Source organism: Hermetia illucens, chromosome 5 (genome assembly GCF_905115235.1).
Source record: "Hermetia illucens chromosome 5, iHerIll2.2.curated.20191125, whole genome shotgun sequence".
Classification (NCBI taxonomy): Eukaryota; Metazoa; Arthropoda; class Insecta; order Diptera; family Stratiomyidae; genus Hermetia; species Hermetia illucens.
Window position 1 is genome coordinate 99,258,140 of NC_051853.1, and position 25,505 is coordinate 99,283,644.

General features: G+C 42.6%; 1 protein-coding gene across 1 annotated transcript; it reads right to left on the reverse strand.

Moving 5' to 3' along the window:
- Positions 1–300: 300 nt before the first annotated feature.
- On the reverse strand, positions 301–21,415 carry LOC119657948. Its single transcript, XM_038065140.1, has 5 exons — positions 21,261–21,415; positions 1,498–1,857; positions 1,279–1,447; positions 797–1,090; positions 301–731 (listed from the first exon to the last, which is right to left on the reverse strand). The coding sequence occupies exons 2-5, from the start codon at positions 1,848–1,850 to the stop codon at positions 324–326; spliced, it is 1,224 nt and encodes a 407-aa protein (XP_037921068.1). The 5' UTR covers positions 1,851–1,857; positions 21,261–21,415; the 3' UTR covers positions 301–323.
- Positions 21,416–25,505: the final 4,090 nt, after the last annotated feature.

Genomic DNA, 25,505 nt, shown 5'->3' on the forward strand with positions numbered 1-25,505 from the left:
GTTTAAAGGCTTGTAAGTGCAGTTTCAGTATTTGTTTTCGGACCAACACTCAATCCCAGTGACTCATAACAACGGTTGCATAGCTTTACTAGCTTTCTTGCCCCTTATCATAATATCAAAGACTTCTACTTATTTCTAAGAGAAACCAAAATATAGCAAAAAATAGCGGCAGATGATGTGGGTGATAGGGAAGGATTCAAAAATATCCATGTAATATAAATAATTAGGGTGGACTGAATATTCAAGAGGTAGGCATTGAAAGCATTTTAATAACTTTCTGAACAAGTAAAATATTTGGTATGTATTGCTTTCGAGTATTTAATTTATTTCAAAACACCAATTTTCTCCATTCTTCTCAAAACATATTGCATCGTAGACACAAATCTTTTCGTGGACATCCCAATTTCCCGAATTTTCTCTCCTTTGTCTTTGTCATTCAAATTTTCCAAACTGTTCTCTCCACATTCACTTGGATCCATGCAAATTAGGAACAATTTCACCACGGCCCATATAAAACCAACCGTTTCTCGTTTCTCAATTTCTTCAAGAATATTCTCCAGAGTAGGAATAGGACTGTATCCTAAATTCTCTAAAGTTGCCTTGAAACTTTTGTAGTACCCTTCGATCAGTAAATCCCGTTTTTGGTCCAAAATATCAAACTGGGGACTCGTATACAAGAAATGGGTGAAGTCGATACCAGGGCTCGAATACACCGACGCCTGAAAATCAATCTAAAAACGAAATCGATCAGTTTCATTTTGAATCCAAAATTTAATACGAATAATAGCCAACTTACAAAGTAAAGATCGACAGGTTCTCCATCCTTATACTTAAACAATATATTATTGACCCATAGATCATTGTGAGCCAGGACCTTTATTTCTTTGTCAGCAGGGCCGCACCATTTGGCCATGTTCTGCGGGATTGTTGAAATGAATCTGCGGAGTTTTTCCGAAGTGTCCTTGAATCCTGGCCATGTTTCCACCACTTTGGCAAAATGCGTGAAATTTTGATTAAACATATTTCCCATCACTTTCTGTTCATCGATAAGCCTATCTTCGTTGAACTTTTCACCTATTTCCTTTGGTTGCTGTAATTCATGGTAAATTTTGAAATAAAAATAAAAAAAAAACAAATTTTTCTTCTTGGTTTTCTTAGCAGAAAAGGAAACAAATGGTTGCGAAAATATTGAATATGTAGGAATGAAATTAAAACATGTTTTCAGTGTCAAGTTTCGAAAAAAATCAATCGTTTTTATTTCAGCCTCCCATGCATTACCTCTTTCGCAAGAACCATTGAAGCTGCATGAAATTCAGCTAGTTTCTCAAAGACTAGCCTACAGTGCTTCTCATCTAAGCCGCGAACGCGGTCGGCAAGGACATATCCCAGTGGTGAAACATCCACGAAGACTAACGTTTCCATTGGCTGCTCAGTATAATACAGAAATCTACAATTTGTCGACGTTAGTTTCTATATAAGTATTGATCAACAACTTACCTTGGAGCAATAGTTACACCATTAAGTAGGCGTTCCACTTTCGGCAAAAAATGTATGTATATATCGCGTTCTCGAGTAAATAATCCCATTTCTCCGAAATGAGCCCCAAGTTCACCTTCGGGAAGAGATTTTATGATGAGAGATATCGTTTTGTCTTCTGATTCTCCATCGTTATATGTTGCGTCTGCTCTGTAAATGTGGCTGACATAATTTTCTCCTAGTTTGGGCCCCATTGTGAAAAAGATGTTTTTCACTTTGATGAGTTTCCCGGGAAACCCATTTTTAAATGTAGCTTCAAAAAACTTGGAGTCCATAAAGTGGGGAATGTTGATATTATTATAGTCAACCAGCATCGTGACTCTGAAAGACCAAAACACAAACGTGTGTATTGAGGGTATCCGACTATTCACTTTAGTGTGATATTAACGTTCAAAGTCTCCAGATTACAAGTTGATCTGTTAATAGTGCGATTTCCACCAAACTTGGTAGAATTATGTTTCATATTATAGCCTATATTACTTTTTGATTGTTTATGATGTAGCAATTTACTATTATTAACCTTATTTGAACATATATTAGAAAAAAATTTGAAAACTGGACACCGCATAGTAGCAGCAGAAGTATTCGTTTCTGAGAAAAGTGTGTGTGGCAGACAGATAGACAAATCAGTTTTAACAAGGTTCTATTTGGCACAAAACTTTGAAAATATCAATGAACTAAGAGTTCCCTTCCCCCTGTCGCCGCCATTTGGTGAAAGGAATTCCCTAATTTGAAGGCTCCGAAAGACGGGAGAGCTCGCGGCTAGCCCGAAGTAGTGTGAGACACGAATGTAGACTAGCTCTCTGACGAGGGTGACATATTTAGTTGATAGCCCGACGGCGCACCGTTGTGGGAGTTCAACACTCCATGCGTAAATGCATTCACCTAGGCTATCCCAAAAACAAATAAAAAATAAGAGAATAAGGCTAAATAACTTTTCTTTCGTAATTTCATCATCATGCCTACCGCGGACGTCGTCACAGAATTTCCGTCTCTTTTGGCGGGAAGCGGCAGTTATTTTGGAAACAGGCATTCATTAATGCGTTAAACACAAAGAATGTCATCGAAGTTACGGATCTAATATATAGGAAGATGAAAAAACTACAGTTCCGACATAAAACTATTTTCTAGCAAAGCATTCATGCATCTTTCTGTAGCGGGGTCTTTAGGTTTAGCTTCGAAACGAATCCAGTTTGATCAATCAAGTAATTGTGTAAGTGTTACGATTAGTGAATCGTTTATCGGGCTTTGTAATTCTGAGGTTTGCATAGCACCTTTCATGGATTGTGTTCCCCATTGCATGCATGCATGTCGGACATTTGCGGACTAAAACCTCTATATTATCTTCCCGCGCGACCACCATTCTAGTACTGCTTCGCAGTGCTCTTCAGTTCTTAACCGTTCACTCTAAATGAGCTGCTACCGCTTGAGTTTAAGGGTGCGTCCCCATACATGCCAAAGAGGGGTATACAATTTTTTTTATCGAGTATCGTTGGGTATCAAGTGTACTTTCCGAAACCGATATTAGTTTTAACATTGGTGACGAAGCGCAGGTGTGCGGGGGTCCGAAAGGGGTGAGCTGCTTCCTACATCCATTCTCAGAAACTACCCAACACAAATGCAGAGCAGAGTTTGTGCAAAGTTTTTGGATTTTAAGACTTTGAATGTCAGTATCATACCAAAGTGAATGGTTTGACAAACTAATGGCTTAGACATTACGAACTAGATACAAATCGGACAAATGCCCACTTAAATATGCTCAAATAAACAATGCACAAAACCTTTCATACCCGGAACGTTTAGCTTCAGGTTTTCTGACTTGTTGATATATATATCAAAAAGCCCACGGACCCTCTTCCCGCCCAACCGGACCGAGGGGCGACCAACCTAAGGATGGGCTGAAGGCAACATCCAAAGGCCCGCATCACAGCGATGATGCGTTTTAACGCAAAGTGTGTGCGACCATGCGAAAATGTATTACTACATCCCGATTGTCGCAAACACTTCAGCCAATGACGCGGAGGTCCTACACTACAGAGACATGGATCTTATATCGAAGACAGTGCGGATCAAGACTGAAACCCATTAGGTCAGATTGTTACCGGACAGAACTCTTCGGACTATAGCACAGGTTGCAAGGATAACCGCTTTTTGCATCTCCATGTATAGTCCAGCCCTAAGATCGAGCGTTTTCAGCGCTTTATGTAGGTTCTGCGGGACTAATCCCGTCGCTGAAATTACCACTGGGACTACTTGGATCTTTTGTAGTCTCCAAGTCTGCTTCATATCGTCTGCCAAGGGGCCGTAGTTCCGGATTTTTTCGTGCTGTTTTTCAACAGTGTTCCGATCCAACGGTACGGCTACATCGATTATAAAGCACGCTCGTTCTTCCTTCAGAAGCAGAACTAAATCGGGTCTGTTATGATTAACACTGTGGTCGGTGGCAATAGTGTGATCCCACAGTAGTTTGACCCGATCATTTTCCAAGATTCTCTGCGGAGTATACTTATAGTAAGGATGGTAGGTTGCCACTAAGTTATACTTCAACGCAAGGTTTTGATGGAGAATCTTGCAGACGGAGTTATGACGATTGGTGTACTCGGTACCGCTCAACATCCTGCACGCAGATGTTATGTGCTGGATGGTCTCCTCTTCACAGTTGCATAACCTACAACTGGAGTTGGTGATTGAGGAGTCGTGAAGAATGTACCGTTTATAATTTTTTGTTGGGAGCAAAGCATCTTGAATTGAAGTTAGGAATGCTTCGGTCTCATAGAAAAGTACACCATTAGTCAACCATTTGTTGAAGGCTTCGATGTCAATGCCTGACAACAACAAATTTTTTATATGACCTCCGTGAATGGGTTTCTCTTTCCACATGTCGATCTTCTGTTGGACTGAAGTAACATTCGACATGGGATCCCATTCTCTGCTTCTCAAGTTCAAAGGAGATAATTTATTATCTGCCATGACGGTAGCCTGATGTATTTGGCTAGAGGATTGTTTCTCATAGAAAAACTCACGAAGAGAATGCACTTGATTGTAGTGCAACGTTTTTAAATCAAGTACCCCCCTTCCTCCCTGATGACGTGGGATAGTGATCCTCAATTTTTCGGCAGCTCTATTATGCATGTTGTTGTTTGCAAGAACTACCCTTACCCGTCTATTGACAGATTCTAAATCGGTATTACTCCACTGTATCACACCGAAAGTGTATAGAAGGACGGGAATGGCGAAGGTGTTGATTGCCATGATTTTGTTCTTCAAGTACAGCTCAGTTTTAAGGACAAGATCCAGACGCCGTTCAAATTCCCCCAGCAACTTAGATTTGATTATTGCTACAGCAGGTGTTGTTGTTTGCAATATGCCGAGGTATTCGTAGACGTCGTCCGAATCCATGCCCTCAATTCGGATGTTATTTTGGCTGTATCCTTCGTTGTCGGTGTGTTTTCCCCGAACAATTGTTTTTATGCGACATTTCTCCAAACCCAACTGCATGCCGATATCCCTGCTGAACTGGATGGTGATGTCCAGCAAGGAGCGAAGTTGGTTCTCGTCTTTGGCATACAATTTGATGTCGTCAATGTACATTAAATGGCTTAATGTACATTTCGACAATATGCCATGCTTGACTTGGAACCCGTATTTGCTTTCATGCAAAAGATGGGATAGCGGATTCAAAGCCAAACAAAACCACAGTGGGCTTAGAGAGTCGCCTTGGAAAATGCCACGCCTGGTGTGCGTTTGCAACTCAGGTGAGGATAAACCTGGTACGCCATATATATATATATACTGGCGCACCAGGTTTATCCTCACCTGAGTTGCAAACGCAGAGCTGCAGGGTATATATACCTGGCGTATCAGGTTTATCCTCACCTGAGTTGCAAACGCAGAGCTGCATGCGACCAGGCGCGTGTCATGGGTTGCGGATAATGACATGACCCACCGGCTCAGCTACGAATATCGCAAGTTAATCTTGTAAATAAGTAGCCGCGGACAAGCAGAACGTTTCCCTTTGTGTTCGTCCTCCCTTACCGATTCTTCCCGTTCAGGGGGAGTAAACATCCTTAACAAATCCGTAATCCGGGGTGAAGGGATCGACGCGCCTACCGGATGAATTGCAGTGACGTTACACTGTATTTCAGCGGCTCCCCTCCAAATACCTTCCCTACCTTTGGAGGTAACCATGGGGCATTGCAACATTGGGGCTCTGTTGCAGGGTTGACTGCCTCCCCAATACTCGTGGGAACAAAATTGAGGAAAACAATTTAAATTCTTTTAATGGGACCCCAGGGAAACGAAGACAGTACCCAACACGGTTAAGGGTCGTTCAACAACATCAGAGCGGCTTTTCGCCCTTGGATGTTTTGGCGGTTATGCCGTCAACCACCAGGGATGGGAGACCTAGGCGTCGTATGGTTTGGACGAACCAACTCAACGAATTTATCGTCCGCGTCTATTACCGTGTCACGGATTTGGAACGGAATCCATCAGGGTATAGACATCGACTCCATGACGCGTTCATAACCCGATTTCCGGAGCTAAGTCATGTTCTGGAACAGAACGTCGTCAACCAGTACCGGGTGATAGTGAATAACAACCGAGTTGCCTTACCAACTAGGCAACAAATCTTCCAAGAGGTTTCACTTGAGCTCGGGCTGGAGTCATCAAATTACCGGACTAGTCAAAGGAGTAACACAAGTACTCCACCTGTAAAGCACTCCATGCATCCAGTAGTCAGGAGAAGCTTAGTAACTGGGGATGTCGACCCAATTTATAATAAGGCTTTGACCACATTCCAGGTCGCATTCACAGAGTATGCTGAGATTCTCCCAGACACTAGGCCAAAGATCCCAAAACTGAAGTTTACTTCGGCAACTACTAGCATCATTGCTGCCGTTGACAGAATTTTGGCTGATCGTTTGGCTAGCGAGATTACTGCTACAGAGGTTCACAGCCTGATCTACGTTGCAGCTGCCACGGTTATTCGTCTCCATAACCAACATCTTAGAGCGAATAACAGAGGTATGCACAGAAGGACTTTACCGTTCTGGGTGTTTCGACTCAACAAAAGAGTCGAAAAGTTGAGAAAGGAGATTGGTCGTGTGACGCAAGCATTCCTTGGAAATCCATCACCAAGAGTGCACAGATGCGTTGCGAACATCATTGGAAACTACCATCTGTCCAATGATATGCCAATCGAAGAAATCCTCGAGGTGCTGAAGCAGAAACTTGCGGTATGCTCCAATCGCATCCGTAGGTATCAGAAAAGCTTTCAGCGAAGGACAGACAACACCTTGTTCTTCCAGAACCAACGGGGATTCTACAAAAATCTCACCAACTCAGATAGGGAAAGTAACCTCGATCTGGATCAGGCAGAAGACTTCTGGAGAAGTGTTTGGAGCGAATCCAGCCGTTGCAATTTAGAAGCAGTGTGGCTCCCACACCTTATGCGTTCATGCGAGGCCCTCCCCGAAATGACCATGCCTGACGTAACTGAAGTCGACGTTGAAGCAGCCCTTGACAAGGCAGGTAACTGGAAGGCGCCAGGAGTTGACAAGATTCACAACTTCTGGCTGAAGCGGTTCAAGAGCACTCACAGGATATTGGCAAATCAATTTAATCAGATGATTGCCGATCCTGATTTAGTTCCACCATTTTTCACCAAGGGGATAACTTTCCTCATCCCCAAGGAACAGCGTGTCTCTTGCCCTTCAAAATGTCGACCAATTACTTGTCTTCCTACCATCTCAAGGTCTTCACTTCAGTTCTGTGCGCGAACATCTCAAAACATCTTGATGTTCATAAATTGATAGCTGAGGAGCAAAAAGGATGCGCAAAAGGCTCCCGAGGCTGCAAAGAACAGCTTATAATCGATACGATAGCTGTAAAGCAGGCTGTCCATCAGAAACGAAATATCTCGCCAGCCTACATCGATTATAAATCAGCCTTTGACTCCATATCACATTCGTGGTTACTACAAGTGTTACGCTTGTATAAAATCAACCCGAATGTCGTTCTTCTTCTGAGAACAATAATGAAGAATTGGAGCACGAAGCTATCGGTATCCTCACAAACATCAGGAGAGATACCAATCAGGCGTGGCATTTTCCAAGGCGACTCTCTAAGCCCACTGTGGTTTTGTTTGGCTTTGAATCCGCTATCCCATCTTTTGCATGAAAGCAAATATGGGTTCCAGGTCAAGCATGGCATATTGTCGAAATGTACATTAAGCCATTTGATGTACATTGACGACATCAAATTGTATGCCAAAGACGAGAACCAACTTCGCTCCTTGCTGGACATCACCATCCAGTTCAGCAGGGATATGGGCATGCAGTTGGGTTTGGAGAAATGTTGCATAAAAACAATTGTCCGGGGAAAACACACCGACAACGAAGGATACAGCCCAAATAACATCCGAATTGAGGGTATGGATTCGGATGACGTCTACAAATACCTCGGCATATTGCAAGCAACAACACCTGCTGTGGCAATAATCAAATCTAAGTTGCTGGGGGAATTTGGACGGCATCTGGATCTTGTCCTTAAAACTGAGCTGTACGGGAAAAATAAAATCATGGCAATCAACACCTTCGCCATTCCCGTCCTTCTATACACTTTCGGTGTGATATAGTGGAGTAATACTGATTTAGAATCTGTCAATAGACGGGTAAGGGTAGTTCTTGCAAACAACAACATGCACAATAGAGCTGCCGAAAAATTGAGGATCACTATCCCACGTCATCAGGGAGGAAGGGGGGTACTTGATTTAAAAACGTTGCACTACAATCAAGTGCATTCTCTTCTAGAATTTTTCTTTGAGAAACAATCCTCTAGCCAAATACATCAGGCTACCGTCATGGCAGATAATAAATTATCTCCTTTGAACTTGAGAAGCAGAGAATGGGATCCCATGTCGAATGTTACTTCAGTCCAACAGAAGATCGACATGTGGAAAGAGAAACCCATTCACGGAGGTCATATAAAAGATTTGTTGTTTGTCAGGCAAACTACTGTCGGATCACACTATTGCCATCGACCACAGTGTTAATCATAACAGACCCGATCTGGTTCTGCTTCTGAAGGAAGAACGAGCGTGCTTTATAATCGATGTAGCCGTACCGGACCGGACCGGAACACTGTTGAAAAACAACACGAAAAAATCTGGAACTACGGCCCCTTGGCAGACGATATGAAGCAGACTTGGAGACTACAAAAGATTATAGTAGTCCCAGTGGTAATTTCAGCGACGGGATTAGTCCCGCAGAACTTACATAAAGCGCTGAAAACGCTCGATCTTAGGGCTGGACTATACATGGAGATGCAAAAAGCGGTTATCCTTGCAACCTGTGCTATAGCCTTGATTCGCACTGTCTTCGATATAAGATCCATGTCTCTGTAGTGTAGAACCTCCGCGTCCTTGGCTGAAGTGTTTGGGACAATCGAGATGTAGTAATACATTTTCGCATGGTCGCACACACTTTGCGTTAAAACGCATCATCGCTGTGATGCGGGCCTTTGGATGTTGCCTTCAGCCCATCCTTAGGTTGGTTGCCCCTCGGTCCGGTTGGGCGGGAAGAGGGTCCGTGGGCTTTTTTAACTATATCGATGGCATAATAACTCCAGAATATCAGTTTAAAATTTCGAGTCAATATAAGTTCGTTTTGATTCTACTGCGTTTCGGAACACAAGCGACTTTGAAATGTTTGAAAATCTTAGTAGTTCTAGAATAAACTTAAGGCAACTTGACAACTTGTAAGAAATATGGTAATAATAAATGTAGTTAACTTTATATAAACAGATATTGGCTTCGAGGGTATTTGGGTATTGGTAGATTTGGAAAGTAATAATCTAGGCCTTTCATGTGGGGTACACGACAAGATTCGGTGAAAAAAATTACAGTCCTTTTAAACACGAGTTAAAACAATGTTACTCAGCACGCGTGAGAGGTTTCACAGTTTTCACCTTCCCACCAGATTTCGTACTAATAGAAGCAACCGCTTCTGACAGACACACAAGCAATAAACCGATTTTAATAAGTTGGTTAACACAAAATCCTAACAATAGACGAAAAATTTGATGCTGTGCAGACATTGATGCACTATGTAAAAGTTTTAAAAGAACTACAGGGTGCGGTAGCATAACTTCCTTTTTTCAAAACTCAATAAAAACTATTGTATGCATCGGAAAATATTTATTTATTTTTTTATAATGTAGGTACATGTCTAAAGTTTTTAGTTACATTGTTTTGAAGATCAAATCTGTTAGGTGACGTCCCCCATTCTCCATACATTGCGTAAACCGATTTCTGGCGTTTGCCATGACTCTTGTTAGCATAGCAGGTGTTATGTTGGCAATTTCTTCTTGGATGTTGGTCTTCAAATCTTGTAGGGTTCTTGGACGGTTCACATAAACACGGGATTTCAAAAAACCCCATAGAAAAAAATCACAAGGGGACAGATCGGGAGAGCGTGCCGGCCATTCCAAATCGCCTCTAATTGAGATAAGGCGCTCTGGAAAGTGTTCCCTCAAAACAGCCATCGATGCTCTTGAAGTGTGTGCTGTTGCATCGTCTTGTTGGAACCAGGTGTCCCCCAAATCCAAAAAACGATCGGATAGTCCAAGGGCAGATGCGTGTTTGCGCGCAGAACGCCGTGGCGATCGCAACATTGACGCTCTCACTGCTTCAATGTTCTCAGGTGATCTAACGGGCCGAGGGACTCCAGTTCTTCCTTTTGTCGCACTTGCAGTTTGTCTGAATGTAGTGACCCATGTAACAATTGATTTGCGGACTGGGACCGGAGTCAACGGGGCTAAATTAAAGCGATTCCGAAATGCACGCTGTGTTGCAATAACCGAACATCCGCTTGAAAAGTAAACCTCAACGGCAAAGGCACGCTCCTCACTATTCCAACGCATGATGGCGACTGAACCGTGTCGGGACAAAACTTTACAGTATCTCCTCTTGAACGAAACCACTAGCGCTCCGCTATGACATCAACTAATTGAGTGGCGCTCATTTTAAAAAAGGAAGTTATGCTGCCGCACCCTGATTACATAGATTTATTTCAAATTTTGCTTATATTTATAACCGGAAGAGAACTTCTTTTCCCTTTTTGGTTTTTCCGGCAATTTGAATATCTGTATTAATTACTCCAAGCAGACATGTGTGTTTATTTATGTGTGCGGGGAGTGGCTAATTCACTGTATTGTATTTAGTTTCCGTTCTCTATATGTACATATACATACATATATATTTTGTGCATGAAGTCTATTAAAAATACTCGTATGATCAATTTATAAACGTACGTGTACACAGTATATGTACAATTTTCGGTAGTAGGCAATGTTTTTAAGACTAAGTGTGAAACAAATGTCGTCAAAGGGTAGTTGAGGTTCCAGGGCGAAACATGGATTGGTACCCACGATGGAGCATAAAACCTGGAAAACGCCTGCTGAACCAACACGAACAGCCAAACCCTACCTCGACCTTTACGTGGTGACCGTTGGGAGTTCTTTCTCAACGAAGAGCTGCAGACAGTGAAGGATGAAGATGAGTCTCCCGGACCTAAAAACGGGACAAATTGTGCCAACCGGCCCCACCGATTGCGGCTAGCTGACACCCTGTCCTTTAGTAAAGCTGATGTAACAGCAGCGTTGAATGAAACGCATTGGAGAAGGGCTGGTTTCCTGGAGAATGGCCACTACACTCTATATTATAGTAGGCACCCAGTAAAACATGTGCTCGGAGTAGGTTTCTTATTCAACCAAAAGATGAGACCTGCTGTTACCGGCTTTGAAAACATAAGCCAAAGGCTGTGCGAACTGCGTTTGCGAGGCACATTTCGAAATACAGTACAAGCCTCATTAACGTTCACGCCCCTACAGAGGAGACTGCAAAGTCGGAGAAGGATACCTACAACGAGGCAGCTGAGCGGACCCTCGAAACCTGTCCCAACTATGATACCAAAATCATACTTAGAGATTTCAACAGTTAAGTAGGGACGGAGCTCGTATTCAGGCAATACTTCGGCTCCGATAGTTTACATAGAGATACCAATGATAAGGGATTGCGCATTATCCAGTTAACAGTATCGCACGAAATGGTTGTTGGAAGTACCTGGTTTGCGCGGAAAGCGGTTCACAAACATACGCGGGCCTCCCCAGATGGGACCACTTTTAACCAAATTGACCACGTGCCACTTCTCATCATCACCATCAACGGCGCAACAACCGGTATCCGGTCTAGGCCTGCCTTAATAATCCATAAGGATTAAGTGACCCGCCCACCGTAACCTATTGAGCCGGATTTTATCCACAACTGGACGGTCATGGGATCGCTCATAGATTTCGCCATTGTGTAGTCTACGCAATCGTCCATCCTCATGTAGGGGCCAAAAATTCTTCGGAGGATTCTTTTCTCGACCGCGGCCAAGAGTTTGCAATTTTTCTTACTACGAGCCCAAGTTTCCAAGGAATACATGAGGTCTTGTACAGTAAGAGCTTTGACCCTATGGTGAGACGTTTCGAGCGGAACAGTCTTTGTAAGCTGAAATAGGCTCTGTTCGCTGACAACAACCGTGAGCGGATTTCATCATCGTAGTTGTTATCGGTTGTGATTTTCGACCTAAGATAGGAGAAATTGTCAACGGTCTCAAAGTTGCATTCTCCTATCCTTATTCTTCCCGTTTGACCAGTCCGGTTTGATGTTGTTGGTTGGTTCGTCTTCGGTGCTGACGTTGCCACCATATATTTTGTCTTGACTTCATTGATGTGCAGCCCAAGATCTCGCGCCGCCTGCGCGATCTGGGTGAAGGCAGTTTGTGCGCCACTTCTCAGCGTTGATCAATGTCGGAACATATAGGGGGTCAATATCGGCTCGGATTACTACCTTGTTGGCATGATGCTCCGAGCTCGAATTACGAAACCACGTACAATCCCTTCTGACAATCAGGTGAGAATAAATACTGAAGCCATTTACAACACAGCCTTCCGCAACACCTATAAGAGGGAAATGGATGTCGCAATAACCGCAGTCAACAGAGGTCCTGGAAATGAAGCATCAACAAGTGATCTTCACAACCACCTGAGAGCGCTAGAATTGATACGGCCACAAACATAATTAGCCCCAGTTGCAAAAAAAATCGAAACAACTCGTTTGACCACGAAAGTAAGCTAGCAACGGATCAAAAGATTTCCGCATACCGAGTAGCGTTGCATTCTCAAAGAACGGGAGCATCGGGAGAGATTTATCATGGACTCCGTCGAGCGGAGAAGCGACTTCACAGACGGAAAAAGGAAGCCTGGGAGAACCAATAGCTCTATAAATTCGAAAAGTACAAGGAGCAAGCGGAAGTTTTACCAATAAGTCAGTTTTATACACCTCGATGCTCATCCTGCCGAAACAAAGAGGGATATCTGATTTCCGACAGAATGGGCATATTAGAGCGATCAATTGAGTACTTTGATGAAATGCTTAACAACAAAAATATCAGGAAGTTGGAGGTCCCACTAACCGAGGACGATGGACAAATGCTGCCGCCACCAAGCATAGAAGAAACAGCCCGTGCAATTCATCGGGTTAAAAATCATAAGTCGCCAGGAGCGATGGAATTATAGCCGAATTGGTTAAATATGGAGGCGATCAATCACACCAAGTGGTTCATCAACTGATGCTCAAGGTGTGAGACATCGAATCAATGTCTGATGACTGACATTGAGGTATTATCTGTCCCTTACATAAAAAGGATGATATCATACAGGGCCGGCATTATATAGGCAGCCAAGGTAAAAGTGTACATGATCATGAGCGAATTCGGTATCCCAACTAAATTGATAAGAGCGAGTAGGCTCATCCTGACCAATTTGCGAAGCCAGATAACATCAGCAAGATCACTCTCAAGACCATTCAACATCAACAAGTGGATGCCCTATCATGCGTCCTTTTTAACATTCTTTTTTTTCAGCCTTTGTCCCGATCACAAGCGGGGTCGGCTCGTCGTGATCAGTTTCGCCATTTGGCTCTATCGAATGCCTGATCTGAGTGAAATCTGGAGGCTTTCAAATCCCCATCCAGCGTATCAAGCCACCGTTGTTTAGGTCTGCCTTTGGTCGTTTACCATCGACTTCGATGTTCAGACCAATCTTGGCAAGTGAATTCTCGTTTGCACGAATTGCGTGACCATACCATCGAAGACGCCTCTCTCGCAACTTTTCCACGATCGGTGCAACCCCATAACGATCCCGGATATCCTAATTTCGGATGTGATCTAAACGTGTGACGCCACTAGTCCAACGTAACATCTTCGTCTCCATTACCGCAAGACGCCGTTCTTTTATAGTCGGCCAACACTCAGAACCATAGAGAGTGACTGGACGGACGACATTGCCGTAAATTTTAGATTTCAGACGTTCGTTGATACGTCGATCACAAAGAACACTAGTTGTGGAACGCCACTTCATCCAGATTGCGTTAATGCGTGAAGCAATTTCATAACGCAGTTCTCCATTGGTTGATAGCGTTGCCCCGAGATATTTAAATCGCTCAGTTCTGGGCAGATCACTGCCGCTGACAATGATTGTGCCTGTTTCATGGGGATCGGTTGTCAACAATTCAGTTTTGTTTAGATTCAATCTAAGACCGTCTTGCATGAAGCGATCATTCCATTTTTGGATAAGTTGCTCGAGATCATTTTTGCTATCAGATGCTAGGAAAGCATCATCTGCATAAAGCAGTGTGTAGGGTGACGTGTGACGGTGTCGATAACACGAACAAAGAGGAGTGGTGAGAGGGCGCTTCCTTCATGAACACCAACAGAGACACGAAGCGGTTTTGATACACCCGCCATACTTCGAACTTTACTTTCCGGATCGTGGTAGAGCAATTGGAACCAGCGCACGAGTTCTTCTGGCACGAAGTGTTGTCGTAAAGCATACCAGATGAGTTCGTATGGTACACGGTTAAACGCTTTCTCTAGATCCAGAAAGGCAATGTAAGGAGGGCGATGCTTCTCACGGTGTTTCTCCATGAGTAACCGCGCAGCGTGTATTGCGTCAGTAGTTCCGCAGTTCTTGACAAATCCGACTTCATTCACGATTATTTCAACGATTTCGCGAATACGGTTGTCAAGAATGCGTTAAAAAATCTTCATAGTAAGGGAAAGTAACCGGATCGGTCGGTAATTTGAACATTCTGCTGGACTACCTTTCTTTTTCCACATTGGAACAATGGTACTTTCTTGCCAGTCAGATGGTGTTCTTCCTTTCTGAATAACCCGGTTAAAGAATTCACTGAGCCACAGTGTTGGGTCCCAGCTCTTCGCTTTCCAGAGCTCAGATGCGATGTCGTCAGGTCCTGCTTCTTTCCCCGATTTCATTTGGTCTATTGCCTCCTGGACTTCAGTTGCGCTGACTGGTGGAACTGCTCCAAATGTCGGCAATGATTGTGGAAGTGGCGGTTGCTTATCCTTCTTCTTCAGTTGAAATCTGCTCGAAGTATTCTCGCCATCTATCCGTTGCGGCTCGACGGCTGGTAAGCAAAGTACCGTTCTTGTCATTAACGCAACAGAAGTGTTCGATATCCTGTGTGCGTTTATTATGGCTTTTAGTAAGTCGATACAGATCTCTCTCGCCATCCTGATTGTCCAGTTCATCGTAAAGATTTTTGAAATGGTTCGCTCGGGTGACAGGGACCGCTTTCTTTGCTTCCCGGTTGGCATTCTTATAAATTTGCCAATTAGCAGGCGTTTTACCGTCGATAAATTGGTGGTAGAGGCATTTCTTTTCACGGACCTTCATTTCAACATCATCATTCCAAAGGCAAGTACCTCGGGTGATGTACTGCTTACTCGGCTTGGTGACCCCAAGGGTTGCAGAGGCCGCTTTGTAGATCGTGTCTTCCATTTGGTTCCATGATTCTTCCACATTCGTAATGGTCGGCAATCGTATGAGTGAGACCGTTTCTTCTTTCTTCTCACCAAATCGCCACCATTTAATGCGCGGCGGGCCAATGCGTTCCTCACGGTGTTTTATCAGTGGCTTAATACGCAGGACGGCAATCAACGGCTGATGTTGAGGTGCGATGGTCTCATAGGGGATGACTTTGCAATCAGTGACAGTGGTAAAATGTTGGCGTCTTATGAGAATATAGTCGATTTGCGTTTTACTGTTCCCACTATAAAATGTAGGAAGATGAGACAATCGTTTGATGAACCATGTATTCATAAGTACAAGGTCATGGGTGTCCGCAAAATCGATTATACGCTCGACATCCTCATTGCGCGCTCCGAACCCCTTTTCCCCATGGCACCTGTTATCGTTTGCCTTTTCACCGACATGACCATTGAGGTCGCCGGCAATGATTATATAATATAATCGTCAGCAGGCAGGTGACAAGTCTTTTCATCGAGAAGTTGCCAGAAGACATCTTTCTCGGCATAAGGTCGACCTGTCTGTGGTGCATACGCGATGAAGAAGTGAATAGTGCGATCAGCAGATATAATGGTGAGCTTCATCAGCCGATCATCAAATCGTTCGACTTCTTTAATGGCATCACGGAAACCCTCTGAGATGGCAATGTCAACATCATATTGAGTGTGTGGGTTACCAAAATAGAGAAGTTTGTAGCCACTTTTACCGCGTTCGCGTTCAATGTCGCAGCTTTTGGCACCAGACCATCGGGTTTCTTGCAGAGCGCAGATAGCAATGCGCCTTTTCCGAAAGGCTCTTGAGAATTCCTCCGTCTTTCCAGTTAGGGTACCAACATTTAGCGTACAGACATGTATTTGCTTTGTTCGTTGTGTTCGGACTTACTTGCTTACGTCCTGACGCCGTCCATGCGTCAAGAAACCTTCCCCATTTCTCGACAGGACCGGGGCCCATCCTGCTGCGTCGACTGAGGTGGACGCCCTAGCATTTCTCCGAGGCTTGTGACTCAATCTGATCATCATGTTTGTAACGACATTATATGCATTTTCTTGATCAACCAACCACCAAGAGAGATCAGGTAGGATTTAGCATAGTAGAATAACTCCAATTATACTCTATTTATCTGTTTCCCTGATTTCAGCATTTTATTTTTGTTTTACTGAGGATAGTACAGAGTACGTTGCCTCAAACCCTCCTCCTTTACTTGGGCTTGGGACCAGCATCCTATGTTAATAGCAAGGCGGATTTTGTGTCCTCGTTAACCTGGCCCTGGAAAAAGTGATTCGCTGTTAGTCCACCCAACTACTGGCCTACGCTGACGATATCGACATCATGGGAAGAACTACGCGATATCTACAGTCTACCTTCATTCAGATCGAGCAGGCGGCCCGAGATCTTGGGCTGCACATTAATGAAGTCAAGACGAAGTACATGGTGGTAAGGTCAGCACCAAAGGACAAAGAAGCGACAACATCGAATCACATTGGTCAAGTAAAAACAATAAAAATGGGGATTACAATCTTGAGACCGTTGATAATTTCTCCTATCTAGTGTCGAAAATCACAACCGATAACAGTTTTGACGATGAAATCGGCGCATTGTTGTTGGCTGCTAACTGAGCCCATTTCAGCTTACAAAAACTATTGCGTTCGGAATGTCTCATAAAATCCGACTGAATAGGTTGCGGTGGGCAGGTGACCTAATTCGTGTGAGTTATCAAGGAAGGGGTCGATTTGTAGTTTTTCTAATATTATGCGAAACAGGAGAGATAGCTTTAAAAATGTGATTCCTAAAAAGTGTTCTTAGAACCTAGAGTGATGCATCTATATGTAATCTAGGCCTCACAATACATCCTGTTCTGTTATCTGCAAAAATAAAGTAAATAATAGTGTATTACCATGTTTAAGAAATTTACCGAAAACCCCCCTTAAATTTATTATAGAAACGCAAAATTTTAATTTTTTTAATTTTTTTTATTTATGTCCGAGGATTGTGGATAGGCTTTGAGTATCTTTGGATAATGGAACACTATCAACGGCGTGTTTTTCAAGTTTGATGTTTTGGGTCACTGTTTCGACATATCTTGAATGTTTAACAAATACCCAATTTCTCTACGCTAGGGTTTTATTTTATCCTTTTTCGTTAACTTCTATTGCATCGTATTCGAAAGACTGTACGGCTCGTTCTTGTAAAAATGACCAAATACACTTGTACCTAATTCCGAGAATTCCAAGAATTTTTTTATCTAAAACCGCTGGAGCGCTGGGCCGGGGTAGCCGCTATTTTGTATTTTTTATAGGTGAAATTATCAGCTTCAAAGTGCAGTATTTTTCCTTTTTTAACAGATAAATAGACTATCCTCTCAACTGAGGATGATATTAAGCACATCGCTTCCAACCCAGCTTAGCATCTGAATGTTATATAAATAACCTTGCGAAATTGACGTCGTCTCCGCTGGGAGCAAATTTAACTAAACATATCTCGCCTTTTGTAGTTTCTTCCCTTTCCGTTGTCTCTTCAGTAAATCATTAACTAACTCGGAAGATACATAGTGAACAAAAGGGCTAGAGCGATCTCTAGTCTTTATTTTCACAGCATTATTATCAAAGCAATCTGAGCTTATAATGTTAGCGAAAATGAACTTCCTAACCTCGGATGCCTTCCAGGAGGAGCAAGTGGTTAATAACAAAACCACTGTTAATTTTCATCAGGTTGTTTCGAAAAGCAGTTGTCGAGTCTGGACTCGATACCAATGCCGGCTTTGGATGGGTGTGTGGGTATGCAAGTTCTCGGCTTTAAGTAATTGATTCGCAATGTTGTGACTTTCAATGAACGTCAGCTTCTGCTTAATTTGTGTAGGGCATTGGACTATTTAATATTTCTTAGTGCAAGCGACCGAGGTGACTATCTTTGCGCTGGCTTTGATTTGAAAAGATGATTTCGATTTTGTACGTCATTTAAAATTATACTAAGTGAAGATAACTTCTAACCGAACTAATACTCTTTCGTATAGGTCATGATTCCTTAGTCTTTTGGTGTTCTCATACTATCTATTATCTTATATGGAACGCTTTCTTTATTTTTCTCTTAATTTGGAACGCCACTACTTTCAGAAATAGGTGTGGTATTACATTACCTTGTAAAGTGATGTTTCGCCCAACTCCAGTCCACGCTCTCTATCGAAGTCGAAGGGGTTTTGTATGATATCTTTGGGAATTTTCCTGACTATTGGCAATCAAATAAATAGACTATCGACTATTCCACTGAATTTCGATTTTAACATTTTTACTGTCGGCTCTCAAGGCTAGTGAAGCGATGGGGTATGGCACCTTCATCTAAAGCATAGATCACGTATAACATTTGCCAAGCATTTTGTAATAACAAATAACGCGATCAGCCATCGATCAATTAGTTCATGTATATATCTTATCGAGGAAACGTAGGTTGATAAAGGGGAAATTAAAGACTTCAATTTTGATCTTGCAAATTTATTGTAAGCCGATAGAAGTACTAGACAGCATTACGCATTATGACTTTAAAGGGCTTCCAACCTGGTTAATGACCCATTTGAAATTGAATCACAGTGGGGCAAATTTTGTTTCCGACAATGCCATCTCAGTCTATCTCCCAAAGATAATTTTTGTGGTGATGTGGGTTTTATAGACCTGGAGCTCTAGCAAATAATACAGATGTTCAACCAGGTTAAGGTTTGCCAAATGGAGAGACATATAGAGTTGGCTAGAACATTATTCAAAGAAGATATTATGGAAGACAAACAAGCCTAAGGTGGTGTTTTGTTACAAATCAAGGTACAACAAATTCGTTGTCATGTTATAGCCAGTAGATACCAATTTACTCACCCTGGTTGCTTTAAAGCCTCAAGTTAACCGACTTTCCCCAATTTGACTTTCCTGTAGATATGCCCAGATAGGTTGGGTTTACTTTTGCCAGATTACCAAACTAAATATCAGAAGTCTAAAGCCCGCCATCTACGTTAAGTTCCGCCTGTCGTTTACGCCGAAAGAACTCGCAATACACCTCGCCGCTAGTTGAGCTGAAAGCATCATCTACGTACCGGCGAGCTGCAATATCATTAGTTCCACCCTGGACATGAAAGGATTTGAGACGAGAATATTTTTATGGGTGAGCATTTATCAAAAATGTTCATTTCCGATAAAGATGTCTATAAAATTCTGGCTCACAGCTTAAACAAACATGAAATTCCCGTTCGCAACTTAAACAAACATATCTGGCCGATTGGTGGAACCACTTTTCATTCGATCGCCGACTGCCTGGACAAATCAAAGCTAATGACCAACTGCATCCCATCCACGTTGAGGCCGCCGGGAAAATGTAAACAATTCAGGCGTAACTGACGGGCCGAACTGTATCTGGATGGCGGGCTTAAGTTGCACGCGAGATCCCAGCGAATTGATTCAATGATTGATTATTGTTGAACCTTGAAACACGGCGGGCCAAGAGTACGTCAGTTCAAAATGAATTCTGCGTATTGAACAAGCAATTAGTTATTCGCAGAATTAGCTGTACTGCTGTGGAAATTCAAGTTTGAGTGGTATCAAGTTGCGTGGTATCTTAAGTCCGCTATCCACGTTCAGTTAGAATTAGCCCACAATGCATCCGACCCCCAGTTTACCTAAAAACATCATTCACGTACCGTCTAGTCGCAATATCACGGACGAGGTGGGCCTTAAGATGAGAATTTGAGATATTGCGTGAGTTACATGTGACACACACTTCATCCACCCTTCACCCCGACAAAGATCCCAATATAACTCCTTTGTTCCAAGAATAGAATTATCTCCAAATTTCAACAATGTATAAACAACCAATTCATATTTCATAAACATCATATCCGTTGCATATTAATATCTGCATCAGCACAATTTAATTAAAACTCTTTCGATCGTGGGAATAAACAGATAAAAAACAGATCAGAGATCTTGAGACAAGAGTATATAAGGAGCAATGACAGGCACAAGCTGTCTTCAGTTAGTTCTTCAGTTACTTCTTCAGTTGAGTCGAGTACTGTTTAGTGGTTCAATTGTTTTAAAGTTGTCTTTATAAAGTAATACTTGTTAAGTTTAAGAGTTCGTTAATAATAAAGTGTATTAGTCCTTAAACAAAGTATTTATTTCATTCAGTTGGGTCGGTTGCCCAACTATAAAATACATTTTTTGGTATTTTGCGAAAAGCAAAATTATAACTCGGGCGCGCATTTATCAAAAATGTTCCCCAGCGATAAAAATGCCAACAAAATTCTAATTCACTCGCAACCTTCTCGCTCACAACCTAAACAAACACCTCTGACAGGCCCAGCCTTCTATCCATGCTACGGCCGCCAGTCTAATGTGTACTACACAGACGTACCTAACAGGCCGAATTGTACGTGAATGGCGGACTTTAGACAGCTAATCAATATAAATTGCTCCTCTAAATTTCTCTCTTCGAGAAAGTACTAGTCCAGATCTTCCATTTGACACTCCCCACAAAATTGTGGCACTTATTATATGCGTAAGATTTCACAGCTCCCGTATGTCTATCGAATTTCGTTGCAATCGGTGCAAGAAGGCTTGATAGACAAAAAGACAGACAACAAACCAACTTTAAAAGGTTCTATAGTACACTAAACCCTAAAAAAGGCTTGACTTTTGCACAACTATTTCTAGGCTCTTATTTGGGTTTGGCAACCGCTTAAGACTTCTTCAAGGTAACCGTTCCCTCATTGCACTGAATAAGTTCAACTATTTAGAAAAAATATAGAAATCTGCTCTAACCTTTTTGTTAATATGACACGGTAAGCACCACTAACTTCAATATTAAAGTTGCGCAAACTTTTATAACAAACGTAAACTTCGGCTTAATGAACTGTTCACTGAATGGCCCATCCAAACATTGATACGGAAGATTGTTTTATATTTCAGTTGGCACGTGCAATACAGATTTGTCCTTGCTAAATGAAATAAATGAAATGATAAGCAGATACAAGTGTGGAACTACACTGATTAGAAATTGCGTAACAATTCATTATACTATATATATATAATGATATCAATTGCGATGAGGATGACCAAGTGGAATTTCGGTAAATGATAATATTTTGGCTCCATAATCATTACTAGACATTTTTTCCCACCTTAATTTAGAAAAATCCATTGCATATTTAGGAAAATTTTATCTTGGTAAAAGACATAAGGCTTATTCATATAAATCGGCCCAGTCTATCATAAACAACTTATTTGGAAATCTCTTGACACCATAATGAATATGGAATGTTGTAGTAATCGAAAAACCATCCCGAAATGTTTATGTTAATCACGAGTTTAGAGCTGATACTCCTACTGGAAATTGGCCGATTGGGATCAGCAGCATAAAATTAAATACTGGCCGGTAAAACAAGGTCGTTTCAGGTATGCTATTAACATACAGGGTGCGGCAGCATAACTTCCTTTTTTAAAATGCACGCCACTCAGTTAGTTGATGTCATAGCGGAGCACTAGTGGTCTCGTTCAAGAAGGGATACTGTAAAGTTTTGTCCCGACACAGTTTTGTCGCCATCATGCATTGGAATAGTGAGGAGCGTGCCTTTGCCGTTGAGGTTTACTTTTCAAGCGGATGTTCGGTTATTGCAACACAGCGTGCATTTCCGAATCGCTTTAATTTAGCCCCGTTGGCTCCCGTCCCAGACCGCAAATCAATTGTTACATGGGTCACTACATTCAGACAAACTGCAAGTGCGACAAAAGGAAGAACTGCAGTCCCTCGGCCCGTTAGGTCACCTGAGAACATTGAAGCAGTGAGAGCGTCAATGTTGCGATCGCCACGGCGTTCTGCGCGCAAACACGCATCTGCCCTTGGACTATCCGATCGTTCCGTGAGAAGAATTCTTCGTGATGATTTTCATTTTCATCCCTATAAGATAGCGATAGTGCAGGAACTTTCAGAACGTCACTTCAATTCTCGGATGAACGCGTGTGAGCTTCTTCTTGATGTCGTTCCCGAGGGTGCTATTGTTTTTTTTTTAGCGATGAAGCCCATTTTCATTTGTGTGGGTCGGTTAACAAACAAAATATGCGCTACTGGGCTAACACCAACCCTCAAGAATTGCATCAAAAGCCTTTGCATTCACCCAAAGTCACAGTGTGGTGTGCAATTTCCTCAGCTGGAATTATTGGTCCCTGGTTTTTTGAGGAAAATGAGGTTACAGTGATAGTGAATTCGGACGACGAATTTCCCACGACTAGAAAATTTGGATTTGGGGGACACTTGGTTCCAACAAGACGGTGCAACAGCACAAACTTTAAGAGCATCGATGGCTGTTTTGAGGGAACACTTTCCAGAGCGCCTTATCTCAATTAGAGGCGATTTGGAATGGCCGGCACGCTCTCCCAATCTGTCCCCTTGTGATTTATTTCTATGGGGTGTTTTGAAATCCCGTGTTTATGTGAACCGTCCAAGAACCCGACAAGATTTGAAGACCAACATACAAGAAGAAATTGCCAACATAACACCTGCTATGCTAACAAGAGTCATGAAAAATGCCAGAAATCGGTTTACGCAATGTATGGAGAATGGGGGACGTCACCTAACAGATTTGACCTTCAAAACAATGTAAATAAAAACTTTAGACATGCACCTACATTATAAAAAATAAATAAATATTTTCCGATGCATACAATAGTTTTTATTGAGTTTTGAAAAAAGGAAGTTATGCTGCCGCACCCTGTAGTATGCTGGTGCGAAGCCCAAGTAAAGGAGGGTTTGAGGCAATGTACTTTGTACTATCTTGAGTAAAACAAAAATAAAATGCTGAGATCAAGGAAAGTGCTAAATAAAGTATAGCTGTAATTATTCCACCATCCTAATTCCAACCTGATCTCTTTTGGTGTCCCGCGACTGGCCGATGAAGAAAATGCATTCACTGTCGTGGACGGCGTCAGGACGTAAGTAAGATATTCCAAACAAAAGCAAAACAAATACGTATCTGCACACTAAACGCTGGCAGCTTAACTGGGTGCCAAAAGCTGCGTCATAGAACGCAAACGCGGTAAAAATGGCTATAAAATTCTCTATTTTTTTGGTAGCCCACACACTCAACATGGTGTTGGCATATAAGTAATGCCATTAAAGAAGTCGAACGATTTGATGATCGCCTGATGAAGCTCACCATTATATCGGCTGCTCGCACTATTCACTTCTTCACCATGTACGCTTCACAGACAGGTCGACCTGATGCCGAGAAAGATGCCTTTTTGCAACTTCTTGATGAAAAGACATATTACGTGCTTGCTGATGGCTATATCATTATTACCGGTGACTTTAATGGTCATGTGGGTGAAAAAGCAGACGGTAACAGGTGCCATGGAGCAACGGGTTTGAAACGCGCAACGATTTTGTGGACACCCATGACCTTGTGCTTATGAATACATGGTTCATCAAACAATTGTCTCATCTTCCTACATTTTATAGTGGGAACAGTAAAATGCAAATCGACTATATTCTCATGACGCCGACATTTTACCACCGTCACAAATTGTAAAGCCATTCTTCCTATTCATCAAAATACTCAACCAATCGCTCCATTATGCCCATTCTGTCAGAAATCAGACCTCCTCCTTTGTCTCCGCAGGATGAGCATCGAGGTGATAAGGCTTCATCCTACTAACTTGTTGGTAAAACTTCCACGCCTAGTGCGGTTGCTCCCTGTACTTTTCTAGTTCACAGATTTGTTGGTTCTCAGAGGCTACTTTTTCCTGCGCTTGCCCGCGGCCTTTGAGAATGCAACATTACTCGGTATGCGACATTCTTCCGTTCTTTAGCTAGCTTACGTTCATCGTCAAACCAGCCGTTTCGAATTTTTTTGCGGCGGACAAGTATCTTTGTGGCCGTATCAATAACATTCTTCAGGGGGTTGTGAAAATCATTTGTTGATGCTTCTCCTCCAGGATCTCAGTTGGCTGCGGTTATTGCGGCATCCATTTCGCCCTTGTAGATGTTACGAAGGGCTGTGTTGTGAATAGCTTCAGTATTCACTCTCACCTGATTGTCAAAGGGGATTGTAGGTGGTGTTGTAATTCGAGCTCGGAGCACCATGCCGAGTCTATATTGGCCTCCCTATATGTTCCGATATTCATCAAGGCTGAGAAGTGGCGGCGTTCAATCAACACGTGGTCAATTTGGTTGAAAGTGGTCCCACCTGGAAAGGCCCACGAATGTTTGTGGGCCGCTTTCCACAAAAACCAGAGACTTCCAACGAACGTTTCGTGCGATACTGATAACTGAATAATTCGCAGTTCGTTATCATTGGTATCCTATATAAGTTATGGGAGCCGACGTATCGCCTGAATACGGGCTCCGCCCCTACTTGACTGTTGAACTCTCCAAGTATTATTTTGATATTATACTTGGGACAGGTTTCGAGGGTCCGCTCAATGCCTCCTGCCTGCTTATATTTCTAAACTTGCCTCGCAAACACAGACTGGATAGCCTTTCGCTTATATTTTTAAAGCAGGTTTCATTTTTTCGCTGGCTAAGAAACCTACTCCAAGCACATGGTTTACTAGATGGCCACTATAATATATCATGTAGCGGCTCCTCTCCGAGAAACCGGTCCCTCTCCAACGCATCTCCTGCAACACTGTTATATTAGCCATATATTGGGACAGGGTATCGGCTAGTTGCTTGGTAGATTCGCACTGTACAGGAAGCGCACGCTCCATGGGAAAATGCGCAAATCGTTAATCAGTTCTCGTTGCCGGGTTCCTCCGCCGTGTTATCCGTCCAGTCCGCTCGGATCCCTGCATAGAACGTAACTCTCATTTTCGTTCGGTGTCATATCCTACATATTACCCAACGACTTACACTTTTCCCGCTGTTTAGAAGCTTTCTCGCGTATTGCTCCGAAACTTCCACCACAACCAGTTTTTGGCCTCGAGAGTTTGCAGAGGTGATACTAATCCGGACATTGGGTACCTCTGGACATTCGCGCTTGATGCCCTCTTCTACCTCGTTCGAGGTCGAGG